This window comes from Convolutriloba macropyga, chromosome 8 (genome assembly GCF_964194025.1).
Source record: "Convolutriloba macropyga chromosome 8, txConMacr16.3, whole genome shotgun sequence".
In the NCBI taxonomy this organism is placed as follows: Eukaryota; Metazoa; Xenacoelomorpha; order Acoela; family Convolutidae; genus Convolutriloba; species Convolutriloba macropyga.
Genome location: NC_134475.1, coordinates 36,965,110 through 36,979,838, shown reverse-complemented (window position 1 = coordinate 36,979,838; position 14,729 = coordinate 36,965,110). Strand labels below are relative to the sequence as shown.

The window sequence follows — 14,729 nt, the reverse complement described above, 5'->3', positions numbered from 1 at the left end:
AAAATTTTTGGTGGTTTTGGCCAAAAGTATTTTTTTGTTAGTGGGTAATTTTCCCTACGACTACTTTCGTGTTTCAGTTCTTACTGCAGTTATGACTATGAGTGTGGAAGCAACGATGTTTGTTGCTCTGGGACTTGTGAAACGTCTTGCGTTGAGTAAGTATTGACAATCTGAATTTTTGGTAAAGTATGTTATGTCGGGCATAATGAATGATTTCCATAATTTCCCCCTACCTGTTCATCATTCTAATTTTTTCTCGCGTTAGATCACAAAAAAAATAATGTGCTAACACACGATTTATCAGTTAAAAATGGCACTCGAGAAAATTGCAATTTACGTGGTTTTTCGTGTGGAACCATACCAATCTCTCGGGTTGGACTTCACGAGTTTTCAAGTGTTTCACACGAGTTTTCACGTAGTTTCTCATGTAAAATCACCCGATTTTTCATGTGAGCCCACGTGATTTTTTGGGAGTTTTACACACGAAAAATCGTGTATTTTTACATGAAATTTTACACGAGTTTTCAAATAAATCACTTTAGCCCATGAGTTGCTGAAGAGGTTAATTCTGCCTTTTCTTCTGGATTGTAGTTCAATATGTTTTAGGTGTTTCTCCTTGAAAGCAGAAGAAATATACCGCGATAAATGATTGATGAAAGTTTTTTGAAATCAAGGAAATCATATATGATCTTTGTATGGTTACAAGGAAATCATATATGATTTCCTGGTAATCATACAAGGATCATATATGATTTCCTTGATTTCAAAAAACTTTCATCAATCATTTATCGCGGTATATTTCTTTCGCTTTTGTTCCTAAATTTTGTACGAGGATTTTGTATGATTTCCTTCATCTCAAACATGAATCATATATGATTTCTCAGGTTCCATACAAGGATCGTACTAGGAAATGCGTTCCCGTATCAAAACCCCAGAGCCCATCAGGCCTGATTCAGAAAAAAATCAGTCAAGTTCCCAATCCTGATTCAGAGTCTGATGTCAAATACAAGGCTGCTAAGAGAACACTCCAGAGTCGATCTCTGAGGTTTCTTTTGACAGAGAAAAATCAAGACTTGGGGGTCTCTGCCAAGGGAAATACCAAGTTTGGGTCTCTCTGCCAAGAGAAGGTCCAAGTCCTGGGTCACTCTGTGAAGAGTACAACCAAGACTTGTGACCTCTTGGCGGGCAAGACGCAAGACTTGCAATTTCTCTTGGCAGAAAAGATCTTAGAATTGAGTTTTTCTGGACAGGGTTAGCATGGTGCATTTTTCTAGGATTATGGGCACTTTTAACATAAGTTTGAGTACCCTATTGTACAAATAAAGCACAATTATGATTACGAAAGCAATTAAAGCTATGTTCGTGGCTCTTGCTATGATATGGTCACCTTTTCAATGCCTTAAAAATACAAATTCAGTACTCACTGTTGAAGAGAAATGAAGAGCTATAGCTAAAAATAATTACAATACCAAAGATTACAAACATACATAAAACAACATCCCGAAGCAAAAAAAATGAATTGGATTTTAAGGATATAGGGGAACTTTGAATTGTAGTAAAAGCAGATTTTCCAAAGCCATCTAGGTCAAAAATTCTTTTTGAATTAGATCCCAGAGTGATATAGGGGAACTCTGAATCTTAGTAAAACTATATTTGAATGACTCCTTGACTAGTTAAAAAAATATATATTTCAGAAAAAACAATTTGCAAAACAATGAAAAACCATTTGAAAATCTAAATTTTTCCAAAGCCAGATAGGTCAGAAGTTCTTTTTGACTTGGATTCCAGTGATATAGGGTAAGTTTGATCTGTAGTAACACTAAAAATGAACAACCCCTTGACTAAGTGGTCAAAAGTTATATTTGATTGGATCCCAGTGATATAGGTGACTTTGATTTGTATTGAAAATAGATTTGAACAACTACTTGACTACCTTGAAAAAATATATTTTAAAAATACATTTTGCAAAACAACGAAAAAAAACTGTTTGAAAATCTAACTTAATTCCGAAGCCAGCTAGGTCAAAAGTTATATTTGATTGGATCTCAGTGATATAGGTAACTTTGATTTGTATTGAAAATAGATTTGAACAACTCCTTGACTAGCTTGAAAAAACAAATATTTTGCAAAACAACGAAAAAACCGTTTGAAAATCTAACTTTTTACAAAGCCAGCAAGGTAAAAAATTCTTTTTGAATTGGATCATAGTGATATAGGGGAACTTTGATTTCTAGTAAAACCAGATTTGAACAACTTCATGACTAGCTTGAAAAAATATATTTTAAAGATACATTTTGCAAAACAACGAAAAAACCGTTTTAGAATCTATTTTTTTTCCAAAGCAAGCTAGTTCAAAAATTCTTTTTGACTTGGATCCCAGTGATATAGGGGAACTTGGATCCCAGATCCCTGAATCTAGGAAAACTAAATTTTAATAACTCCTTGACTAGCTTGAAAAATACATTTTTCAAAACAACGAAAAAACAGTTTGAAAATCTAACTTTTTTCCAAAGTCAGCTAGGTCGAAAAATCTTTTTGAATTAGATTCGATTGACATAGGGGAACTCTGATTTGTAGCATAACTAGATTTGAACAACTCCTGAACTAGCTTAAAAAATATATTTTTTTAGAAATACATTTTGCAAAACAATGAAAAAACGTTTGAAAATCTAATTTTTTAAAGCCAGCCAGGTCAGAAGTTCTTTTTGACTTGGATCCCAGTGATATAAAGGAAATTTGAACTGTAGTAAAACTAGATGTGAACAACTCCTTGACTAGCTTGACCGCAAATCAATTTATTTTATCTTTTCGTTACTTTCAAGTGAATTCGCAATAATTTTTTTGAGCTTCTGTTTGATGCCAATCTTTTTTTTGTGACGTAATATGTGAGAATTGGTTTTATTTGAGAAAATACTTCTCAATTTCAATTCTTGCAATGACTTTTCAGAGCTGAACGGTTTTTTCTTGAACAATAAAATTAACTGCAAAAGATTTCAATATTGAAAAATTCATTTCCATCTAAAAATCTGTGAAAACAATGTGGTTTTCTCTATATTAGGAACCAAATGAATCTCAGCTCATAATTCACCTTTTGTTGATACACAAAAAACAAGCATTCAGAGAAGAGGATACGTGACAAAGACCCTTGCTGAATTTTTGAAGTTGACGAAATTTCAAATGAAATTTTTTTACAGAAACTAGAACAGAATAAATTGATCCGACAACGAATGAATCAATTTTATCTTTCTGTTACTTTCTTTCTCAATTGTTGGCTTGTATTTTGAGACTTATTTTTTAGCTATGTAAGTGGTAAAGACTGTTTATTGTACAAAACAGTCCACAAAAACATTTGATCCAGTTAATTCGCAAAAATTTTTTTTGAACTTCAGTTTGATGCTAATCTTTTTTTTATGACGTAATATGTAAAAAACTGTTTTTATTTGAGAATAAATTTCTCAGTTTTGTTTCTTGCAATGGCTCTTCAGAGCTAAATGTTTTTCTTCTTGATTTATACCATTAACATTAAAAAATATTAATTTTGAGAGATTCAGTTACCAAAAAGTCTTCAAAAACAAAAAGTAATTCTCTCTTTATTAGGAACCAAATGAATCTTAGCTCATATTTCCCCATTGGTTGATAAACAAAAAACAAAGATTCAGAGAAGAGGATACGCGACAAAGATCCTTGCTGAATTCTTGAAGTTGACAAAAATTCAAATTAAAATATTTTACAGAAATTAGAACAGAATAAATTGAACCGGCCGCAAGTGAATTAAATTTATCTTTTGGTTACTTTCCCGTTAATTAGCAAAAATTTTTTGAGCTTCAATTTGATGCTAATTTTTTTTGAGACGTAGTATGTAAGAATTGGTTTTTATTTAAGAATACACTTCTCAGTTTTGATTCTTGCAATGGCTTTTCAGAGTTGAACGTTTTTCTTCTTAAATAATAACATTAACTGCAAAAGATATCAATATTGAGAGATTCAGTTACATAAAAAGCCGTGAAAAAAATGTGGGCTGTGAAAAGAAAATGTGGTTCTCTTTATATTATGAACCAAATGAATCTCAGCACATAAGTTCCCATCCGTTGATCACAGTAACCGAAGACACGGAGAAAAAGATATGCGACAAAAACGCTGATTGAATTCTTGAAGGTGACAAAAACTTTAAAAATTGCTTTTTCGGAAATTGGAAAACAATTAATTGCACTAACCGCAAATCAATTGCACTAATCTTTTCTTTCCTTTTTTATAAGCTGAGGGCTTTTGTTTTGGGATCTAACCACCAGTTGTGTAGGTGGCACCGACTGTTTTATTTTAGAAACAGTCAAAATTTTATTTGATCCACTTAACCCGCAAACTTTTTGATTTTCTTTTGAACTTCAATTAACAGCTTATCTTTTTTGAGACCTAATATATAAGCATGGGTCTTAATTAGAAATAGAACACTCAGTTTTTACTTCTGTTATGAGGATATTTTGTAAATCAATGAACCTGGAGAGAATAACCGATTCTAAGGCTTGGCAGAAAAACCCAATACTTATATTTTCTCTACCCAGAGAGGCTCTAGGTCTTGGGGTGAAGTTCATGAATTTCCCCTGCAAAGGATTTTTTTTACAGAAAACGTGTAATTGGGTGCCAAATTTGTAAGAGAGTTGTCCTCATTGAATGAAAAACAACGGACCTTCATGATGTTAACCTTAACTCTGCTCAGAGAAACCCAAGACTTGGGTTCTGCGCTCCCCAGAAAGATCCAAGTCTTGGCCTTTCTCTGCCCAGAGAAGTCTCAAGTTTTGTCTCCGCTACCCAAGACTTGGCACCTCTCTGCCAAGACTTGGCCTCTGGAAAATCTTTGAATCAGGCCTGATGGGCTCTGGGGTTTCGGTACGAGTTATGATTTGTATGACATCATATAAGATTCTTGTAGGATTACCGGGAAATGTCAACCCGGAAATGAGATTCGGTTTTTAAATCAGTAGACTATGCTGAACAAAATGACAACGGACGAAAGAGAATTTGTCGACCACGTTTCAGTTTTGTTGTAATAACTTGAAATTCTACTTTTTCAATGTTTCAGTGATGCAGTGGGAGCGATTGTGGGATTTACATTTCTTGGAATCGGACTTTGCGTTTTCATAATCGTGGTCGTTGTGATTATTGTCTGCTGCAAAAGTGAGAAAGCTAAACGGGTGTTCCCATTATAGCCCCCTCCACTCCATCTTAGTGGTCATATAACCTATAGCCCCCATCATGGCAAACATACCATAATGGGGGATATAATTTCTTGGGGTGTGTGTTGTTGGGCTGTAATTTCGTGGGGACGGGGGTATAATCTCGTGGGGGGGGGGGGGGGGGGGGGTATAATGTTATCGCATTATACCCCCCCACGAGATTATACCCAGATAAACGCCTATGCGCAAAGAAAAACCAGTTTGTGTCCCACCCGGGACGAGGTTTGGCATTGAATTTTCGTAAGAAATTCGGTGAAATGCTGTGAAAATAAATAATTTTCACCGCGTATTTATTACATCTTTTTGCAGTGAAAGCGGTGAATTGCGGTGAATTAATTATTTTCACCGCATTCAATGGAATTCTTACAAAAAAGAAACTTTCGTACACGGGCTCAAACCTCTCATCTCCATGTCTCATGCATATCACTTGCATGTCTAAATTTTCTTATTCTACTCCGCCGTCTGTCACCTAATTCTTTGATATTTCTTCTTAATTTAAATCAGACTCAGCAAACGTTGGAAAAAAAATGCGGCGAATTTCGCGGTAAACGTAAGCCCACTAAGCTGGGGGGCCAAAACAGAATAGATCCGAAATGCGATGAAATTTCGGAAATGTGCCACAAAAGTTGATACGGTGAATTTTTGTAAGAAATGCGTTGGAATGCGGCGAAATGTTTTTCTTTTTACCCCATTCACCACAATTACCGCATTTCTTACAAAAATTTACCCGAAGTAAGACCAGAGTCATGACCTGAGTTACAGGATTTTCCCTGAAGTCACTGAGATTTTCTGTCGATCATTGAGAATCGCGTAGCGGTTCAAGAACTAAGACAGAATTTGAAATGACTTATACAGAATTACGAAACCATGCTTATGACACGCAACGTGAAGGTTTTAAAAGCCAAAAGATCATGAAAGTCACCTTCCGGCCTCATATACATCTGGCACTCAAATTTTGTAAGAGGAGAGTTTCGGCATTCTGAAAACTGCACGTGCACGTTTAGATTATTTCCTCGCGAAAATCAAGTACAAGTGTAACTGCAATGGAATAGTTTTTAGTAAGATGCAGCTCAAAGTTCTAACACCCCGAGTCAAGGTGTCACCGCCATTCAACTAAAAATTGTGTAAGATAAGCGGTGAAAGTAGGAAATTACATAAATCAGGCGGTGAATGCGGTGAAAACAAACTTTTTTGCCTGGTAGTGGTGATATGACATAATTTCACCGCTGATTTTAGCGGTGATTTTAAATAAATTCAGCGCTCTGAAAAAAATTAATTGATATAAGCGGTGATTGCGATGAAATTACATAAATTCACAGCTTATAATAGTGGTGAAATTACATAAATTCACCGCCTAGAAAAGCTATAAAATTGCGTGAGATCAGCAGTGAATGCGGTAAAATTAGTGGGGAGTAAGAGACTAATTTTTAGATTTAAGCCTCCCCCCTAAAATTACACCTTAGTGTTAGATCTTTTTGACACTTTTCTTCTAATTGGATAATTTTTGTAATTTCACCACTAGAGCAAGCAGTGAACTTACAAACAATCACCACATTTCACCGCTAAAGATTGTAATTTAACAGCTTAAAATTGCAAATCTTAAAAAAACTCACCGCACATATTTTACAGAAAGTAGAGGGAATTTGATTTATATACAAAGGAAAAATGCTAGAAGTTAGTGAGAGATGGCGCAGATGGAAGAAGAAGTGCATGAAAAGCAGAAGGTGAGAGGTTCCAATCCGTGAAGGGAAGGATATTTGCAGTGAGATGTGAAATACGGCGAATTTTTGTAAGTTTGCCGCTTACTCCAGCGTTGAAATTACATAATTTCACCGCATTTCAACGCAAAGTCATGTACGAAATTTGCGGAAAAAAAACAACTTCTCGCCACTTATCATACATATTTTTCAGACTTTTCCTCGAGCCGGAACTATTTTGGGCTGCGATGGGAAGACATAGGAGTAATTGATCTGGGAGTTTGGAAAGTCTCAGAAAGATTTCCCAGGTCTAGGTGGAGACTCATGAAAAGTCTAGTGGTGGGGGCCAATAATGACTCTAATTACACGGTCCAGTAACTAGTTAAAGTTCAGCTTAGATTTTTTAATTGGTCTCGCTATATTATTTTCATAACCGATTAGAGTCGAGCGAAGTCTTTCCATGGGTTCACTCAACGGTTAGTGTTTTCAATACCAAGAAAGTCGGGTTACGGTCTTTTCATGGGTCCACCCTTAGTCTTTTAAAAAGTGTTTTTTGTGAGAATTCGAAAATTTTTCAAGTTTTCTTCTTCTTCAGAACATACAGAGGCAGCACCGGAGCAAGACTACGAAGTTTTGCACCAGAGCAGTCCAATTTAAAAATAGTTTGAAAACTGCCAAAAGATTTCAGATTTTTGTCAAATCTTGGGATAAAACCATTATGGCAGCTGGAGTATTTTATCATATTAGTTGACTGAATGAAACCAGATAGCAAATATGTTACAGAAAGTGGAGTGAATTTGATTGGTATTCAAAACAAAAATAATAGAAGTTAGTGGGAGATGGAGCAGTGGAAGAAGAAGTGAATGAAAAGCAGATGAGAGGTTCGAATCCGTGTAAAGCAGGAAATTTGCAGAGAGAGGTGAACTGTGGTGAATTTTTGTAAGTTTACCGCTTACTCCAGCGGTGAAATTAAATAATTTCACCGCATTTCAACGCAAAATTATGAACGAAATTAGCGGGACAAAAAACCCGTTGCGGCCAAAAATAGTTCTGGGTAGAGGAAAAATCGGAAAAATATGTAAGATAATTGAATGCATTTATCTTACATATTTCATCACTTATCTTACATATTTTTCCGGTTTTTTCCTCTACCCAGAAGTATTTTGGTCTGCAACGGGAAGACATAGGAGTAATTGATCTGGGAGTTTGAAAAGTCTCAGAAAAATTTCCCAGGTCTAGGTGGAGACTCATGAAAAGTCTAGTGGTGGGGGCCAATAATGACTCTAATTACACGGTCCAGTAACTAGTTAAAGTCCAGCTTAGATTTTTTAATTGGTCTCGCAATATTATTTTCATAACCAATTAGAGCCGAGCGAAGTCTTTCCATGGGTTCACTCAACAGTTAGTGTTTTAAATACCAAGAAAGTCGGGTTGCGGTCTTTTCATGGGTCCACCCTTAGTCTTTTAAGTGTTTTTTGTGAGAATTCGAAAATTTTTCAAGTTTTACAGAGGCAGCACCGGTGCAAGACTACAAAGTTTTGCACCAGAGCAGTCCAAATTACAAAACAGTGGGAAAACTGCCAAAGGATTTCAGATTTTTGTCAAATCTCAGGATAAAACCATTATGGCAGCTGGAGTATTTTATATTAATTAACTGAATGAAACCAGATAGCACATATTTTACAGAAAGTAGAGTGAATTTGATTTGTTTTCAATACAAAACTACCAGAAGTTAGTGGGAGATGGAGCAGTGGAAGAAGAAGTGAATGAAAAGCAGAAGGTGAAGTTGTCAAATCTTAAGAAAAAACCATTATGGTAGCTTGAGTTTTTTATCATATTAGTTGATTGAATAAAACCAGATAGCATAAGTGTCGTGTTTCCATTCTCTTTAGTCATGCCAAAACTGGGGAGTTATTCATTTTGGTTTCCCGTCCAAAAGACATGAGGTTTTTTTGCTTTGTAAAAGATTAGGGAGCATACATGCTGACTACATTATAGGCATTGGTGAGCAAAATGGTTGCATATTAATTTTTCGTGGCCAAAACACACATAACAAGGGACTCATGCAAAGAACTTAACTCGACTTTGTTGGTTATGGAAATACTAATGTTGGACCCAAAAAAGACCTAAACTTGACATTGTTGGTTATAAAAAGATTAATGGGGGAGCCATGAAAAGACCTTGCTGGACTTTGAGTGGTCATGAAAAGACTGATAGTGGTCCAATGACAAGATATTAGTTGACTTTATTTGTTTACAGGTCGACCTGGAATCATTAAAAGACATTAGCTGCAATAGAATCTTTTTTGCGAACCTGGGGTCAAGCTGAAGTCAATCCATCATTTTGGGTCAAACGAAATATTTTTGTGCAAAATTTGGGTCCATCTAAAGTCTTTTGTGAAAAGTCTGAGTCGAGTTGAAGTCCAGCTTATCCTATTGTCCTGATGAAATCTGGGGGATCGGGTGACAGATCACGTTGAAAACTAAGATTAAAACGAGTGAAGTTTTTTGTAATTCTAAATAGGTTATAGGGAGTTTTATATAGAGGTCTCAAAATAGCAAAAATCAACTTTGAAAAAAAAAACTATAATAAAAAATAAATACTTATGTAAATTCTAGAGTTTTGTTTACAATTCTTCTTATATCATCGGAAATAATATTGCAAAATTTTCAAAAAACGCGGAGACGTGCTAAGACGGTATCTTGGAATCAACAAAAAACCAAACAAAATCATTATTAAAAAGTACAGATATTAAACTCTTCTTATCTTTGCTTGTATTTCTTATGTTGTAGTTCGAAGTAACCTCCTCTAGTGTATTGCAATACAGAAGAACGCTAGAGTTAGGCAGCTCACCGATTGCCGTGTTGAAAAAAATACAAATAATTTTATTTTTTTTCTCCAAATGTTCTTAAGATAAAGCCATTAGACCAGCTGGATTACATTATCTTGTTAGTTGATTGAATGGAACCAGATAGCATAAGTGTCGTGTTTCTATTCCCTTTAGCCATGACAAAACTGTGGCGTTATTCACCTTGGGTTCCCCTCCAAAGACAAAAGGTTCTACCCGATTGTAAAAGATGAGGGAGCATACATGCTGACTACCTTAAAAGCAGCGGTGAGGGGAAAAGTTGCATATAAATTTTTCGCGGCAAAAAAGCATGACATATGGAAAAACTAATGATGGACCTATGAAAAGATCTGAACTCGACTTTGTTTTTTATGAAAAGACTAGTGGCAGACCCATAAAAAGACCATAACTCGACTTTGTTGGTCGTGGAAAGACTAATGTTGGACCCATGAAAAGACCTTAATTTGACATTGTTGGTAAAAAAAAGATTAATGGTGGAGCCATGAAAAGGCCTTGCTGGAATTTGAGTGGTCATGAAAAAACTGATAGTGGAACAATCACAAGATATTAGTCGGCTCTAATTGGTTATATGTCAACCTGGATCCATTGAAAGACCATAGCTGTACTATAACCTTTTTTTGCAAACCTTGGGTCAAGCTGAAGTCAATCCTTTGTTTTGGGTTTAATCAAAGACTTTCGTGCAAATTTTGGGTCCAACTAAAGTCTTTTGTGAAAAATCTGAGTCGAAGTTATTGTCCGGATGAAATCTAGGGGCTAGGGTGACAGATCAAGTTGGAAACTCAGATTAAAACGAGGGAAGTTTTCTGTAAATTTAAATTGGTTAAAGGTAGTTTCGATTGTCAGGAGTAATTCTTTAGGTTTGGAAGCCTAAAATTTAACATTTTTGTCTATGACTTTTCTAAAAAAAATTCTATAAATTTTTGAAAATTTTTTCTATCCCTGTTTTATGCCAACCAAAAACTACTGTACAAACCAATTTTTCTCAGTATCAAGCAGAATTTATTGAAACTAGTTGACTTCAGGCAACATAGAGGTCTCAAAATAGCAAAAAATCAGACTTGAAAATAAAAAAAAAACAATAAACAGAAAAAGGAATTGTTTTGTAAATTCCATGATTGTGCTCCTTATGTTGTAGTTTGAATTAGCCTCCTCTAGTATATTGTAACACAAAAAATGCCAGAGTTAGGCAGTTTATGGATCGCCGGGTTGAAAAAAGTACAAATGTTAATGAGTTCTTTTAATTAGAGGAAAAATAATTTTTACTTCTGTATTTTGAAAATGCTTTTCGAATTGACGTTTTCCACATTCTGGGCGTTTCTGTAAGTTGAACAACTTTAATAAATTTTTTCCATTTCTTAAAGATACTCCGACTCGTGGAAAGGCCAAGACACTTATAATAAATATACTTCAGAACAATTAAATAAGAAGCTATAGGGACAAACTTTAAAGTTAGACACAAGTCGAGACAGAGTGCAAAAACTATTACCAAACATTTAATGCAATTGCGGTTTTAAATATGTTGAATACTAAAATTGTGTGTATGAAACCTAGCTGGTGTGACATCTGCGAGAAGTTGAATCAAAACGGATTGGCACTTGATGCTCATGGAGCATCAAAAATCATCAAATCTTTGGAAAACGTTTCAAGTGTTTCAAACCACGGGTAAAAATCAGCTGGTCAAAACAAAATTTAAAAAATATATTCTGTCGAGGTTTTGTTTTTATGCTTTTGCTTTTTTAGCGTGCGCTTGTTCGGGTGTATGTTTTGGAGCGCATGCGTCTAGTGTGTGTAGTTCGTTTTTGTGTGTGAATGAGAGAGAGAGAGAGAGGTAATATTGTCCAAACACAATATGTATAAATTTAAGTCTCGTTGTAACACATCTCCGAGATTTTAAAAAATAATACATGAGACATCAAGAATGAAATATTTTTTTGAAAAACTTGAAAAGCTGTATTCAAATTTTGCGAAAATTACGATTACAAATACAATTGCCTCAACCGGTCTACATAGTTATTTAGAAAAAAAACTAATTGATCGTGCCAAAACTTGAGTAAAGATCAGTTGCCCAAAAGGTTTTTAAAAGTCTTGTTTTTTTGGAGTTGGTGTTTGTATTTGTGTGATTTTCTTTTTGTGTATTGTTTGTGATGTGTGCGCGTGTGTTTGTGTGTGTGTGTGTGTGTGTGTGTGTGTGTGTGTGTGTGTGTATGTGTGTCTAGATATATATATATATATATATATATATATATATATATATATATATATATATATATATATATATATATATATGTGTGTGTGTGTGTGTGTGTGTGTTTGTATAGTTTGTCTGTATTTGTGTCGTTCAATTTGTACTACACTTATCCTTCTAGTATGTGTCAAGGAATGTTTTTTTTTCTCTGCTGGAAAAAGGCGGCATTTTATTGGGTTCAAGCAGGTCAAGATATATGGTCCAATTCAAATAAGTAGCTTTCGGATAATCCCAACGGTTTTTCTGGCAGAATACAATGGTTCTTTTGCAACCTTGAAAATTATCTTGTAACATACTGTGTTACGCACAGACTTGCCCGAGCCATCTTGTTACTACAAGGTACAATTAAACGAAAGCAGCGTGTCGTCATTGTCACGATCATGTAACTTTGCATTACTGTGCAAGTGGATTTCACACGCAATCTTAATAGATTAATTCTGTGGAAAACACTACTAATCGTTAAATTGGCTTGGATTGAAATTTTTCGAGGGGATTAAGTCAATCTTGTCCACAAACCCGTTTTGTTGAATACACTAACGGATTAGTGTAACTGTTTTCTCAAAAGCAAATGTAATTAGATTTGACCATTTGATTAAAATGTTTCACGATTTGCGCAAATCAGAATTTATCGCTCTTGATTACATGAGAGGGGATTTTTTTGCACCTAATCATCGATTAAGCATATAAGTGAATTAGAAAATATATTGGAATTGAAGAATGTAAAATAGCTTCTTCATGCTTTTTAAAATCCAATGACAAAAGTTTTTTTTGTGTAGGCCATTTTGTATAGTCATTATTGTCCACAAAACTGCTCTGAACGCCATTTGTGAACACTACTGATGAATTAGTGTAAATGTAGCTCAAGTTACCGTAAGTTAAATCCACTGGTCTAATTTATGAGTGAATTTGAACTAATTTAAGGGGTCTGTTTTGACCAGTAAGGTGATTTATGTTTGTGACTCATATTGTGGCAGGAATTACGAGGAAAGATCATGCTGGTTACAATGTGTGTTTCAGAGCACAAAGAGGGAGTTGTTCATTCCACTGCTCCGCTTCAGCCAACCGTAATTGCGGTGGAAAGTCCGCCAGCTTACAGTGCACATGTTGTGCGCACTACCAACATCGCTGTGATTTCATAATCTGCCAGAAGCAACTGCCAATGATTCGATCAACTCATTTTTTGAAATAATTAACAATTAACCATGACTGTAATAATTATCCATACTAACTTTTAGGATATTTTTCGTTTGTGCTCCCTCCCTCCACCCCCACACACACACACATCACACTCACAAGCACACACACACGCTATCCAACCCCAGTTTTGGCACGTTCGATTGTGTTTCGCAAATGATGTGCACCCAATATGCTGGATGGGGAGCGCACACGGGATGATCGATTTCTACTTAAAATTTTTTGCAACTGTTAAAGACAAAATTTTGTTTATATAGTCCCCTCTGCCTTGCGAAGACCACCTTCATGCCTTCATGACAGTCTGCCATTCAACCTTTTTGCAACTCAAAGCTCAATATCGCTCGAGTAGAATGATCTAATATTCAACTCCTAGTAGTGGATAAAACAAGGGATTCAACCACCAGTAAAATTTGTCCCTTTCTCCTAACGCTAATCGCGCATGTCGAATCGGGCCAAATTTTACTGTTTGTTGAATCCCTTGTTTTATCCACTACTATATATTAGCTCTAAATTTGATAAAAATTAAAACTAAAATCAAAAATAAAACAAAAAATTAAAAAATCAAAGCAAAATTTACATTTCACTCTTAAAGAGTGATTCACTCTTATTCGGAGTGATCCCCAGTAGAAAAGATCGCTCTTTTTCGCTCTTAAAGAGTGAATCCCTCTTTTTTGATATTTTTATATTTTTTTATACTTTTTATTTCAAATTATCTATACTTTTCAATAAATTTATATTTTCTTTTATTTTTTCTATATTTATTCCATTATTAATAAGAAATGATACAAAATTATAGTATTTAAATGAACAACTTTCCCCAGTTTGGGTAATATCAGATCTAGGAACCAGCTCCGCTGATCTTTCTGTTAAATTTCTACTAAATCCTCTAGTCAATTCTCTATCTGGATGTTGTTTCTTTACATGAGCCCGTATCCCATCATATCTCACAACAGAAGTACAATATGGACAATTAATTTTAGCTGAAGTACAACTTCTACATGTATACTTACCCTCATCAAAATTATTTAGTGGTTTTATATAATTACACTTATTACAACATCTAGTTAATACTTCTGAGCTGGGGTTAAGGTTAGGGTTGGGGATAAGGTTAGGGTTAGGGTTGGGGAAAAGGTTGGGGTTAGGGTTGGGGTTAGGATTTGAGTTAGAGTTAGAGTCATAGATAGAACCAGAACCAGAACCAGAACCAGAACCAGAACTAGAGCTAGAACTAGGGTTAGAACTAGAATTAGAATTAGAACTAGGGTTAGAACTAGAACTAGAATTAGAATTAGATTTAGAACTAGAATTAGAATTAGAACTAGGGTTAGAACCAGAACTAGAATTAGAATTAGAACTAGAATTAGAATTAGAATTAGAACTAGAACTAGATTCATTTTTTAAAGAACAACCCCATGGGGATAATCATTAGCACAAATACCACTTAATATTATATTACCACACATACATTTATCAGTTTTATCTTTATGAAATGA

The 14,729-nt window shown here is 34.9% G+C and overlaps 1 protein-coding gene across 2 annotated transcripts in view; it reads left to right on the top strand.

The window, feature by feature from the left end:
• Positions 1–13,595, top strand: part of LOC142344103 (uncharacterized) — a 39,124-nt gene extending 25,529 nt beyond the window's left edge. For both annotated transcript variants that reach the window (XM_075395592.1, XM_075395591.1), the window contains exons 3-5: positions 78–155; positions 5,078–5,172; positions 13,060–13,595. In XM_075395592.1, the coding sequence (XP_075251707.1) occupies positions 78–155; positions 5,078–5,172; positions 13,060–13,181 (295 nt within the window). In that variant the 3' untranslated portion in view covers positions 13,182–13,595. The remainder of the gene's footprint in view (positions 1–77; positions 156–5,077; positions 5,173–13,059) is intronic.
• Positions 13,596–14,729: the final 1,134 nt, after the last annotated feature.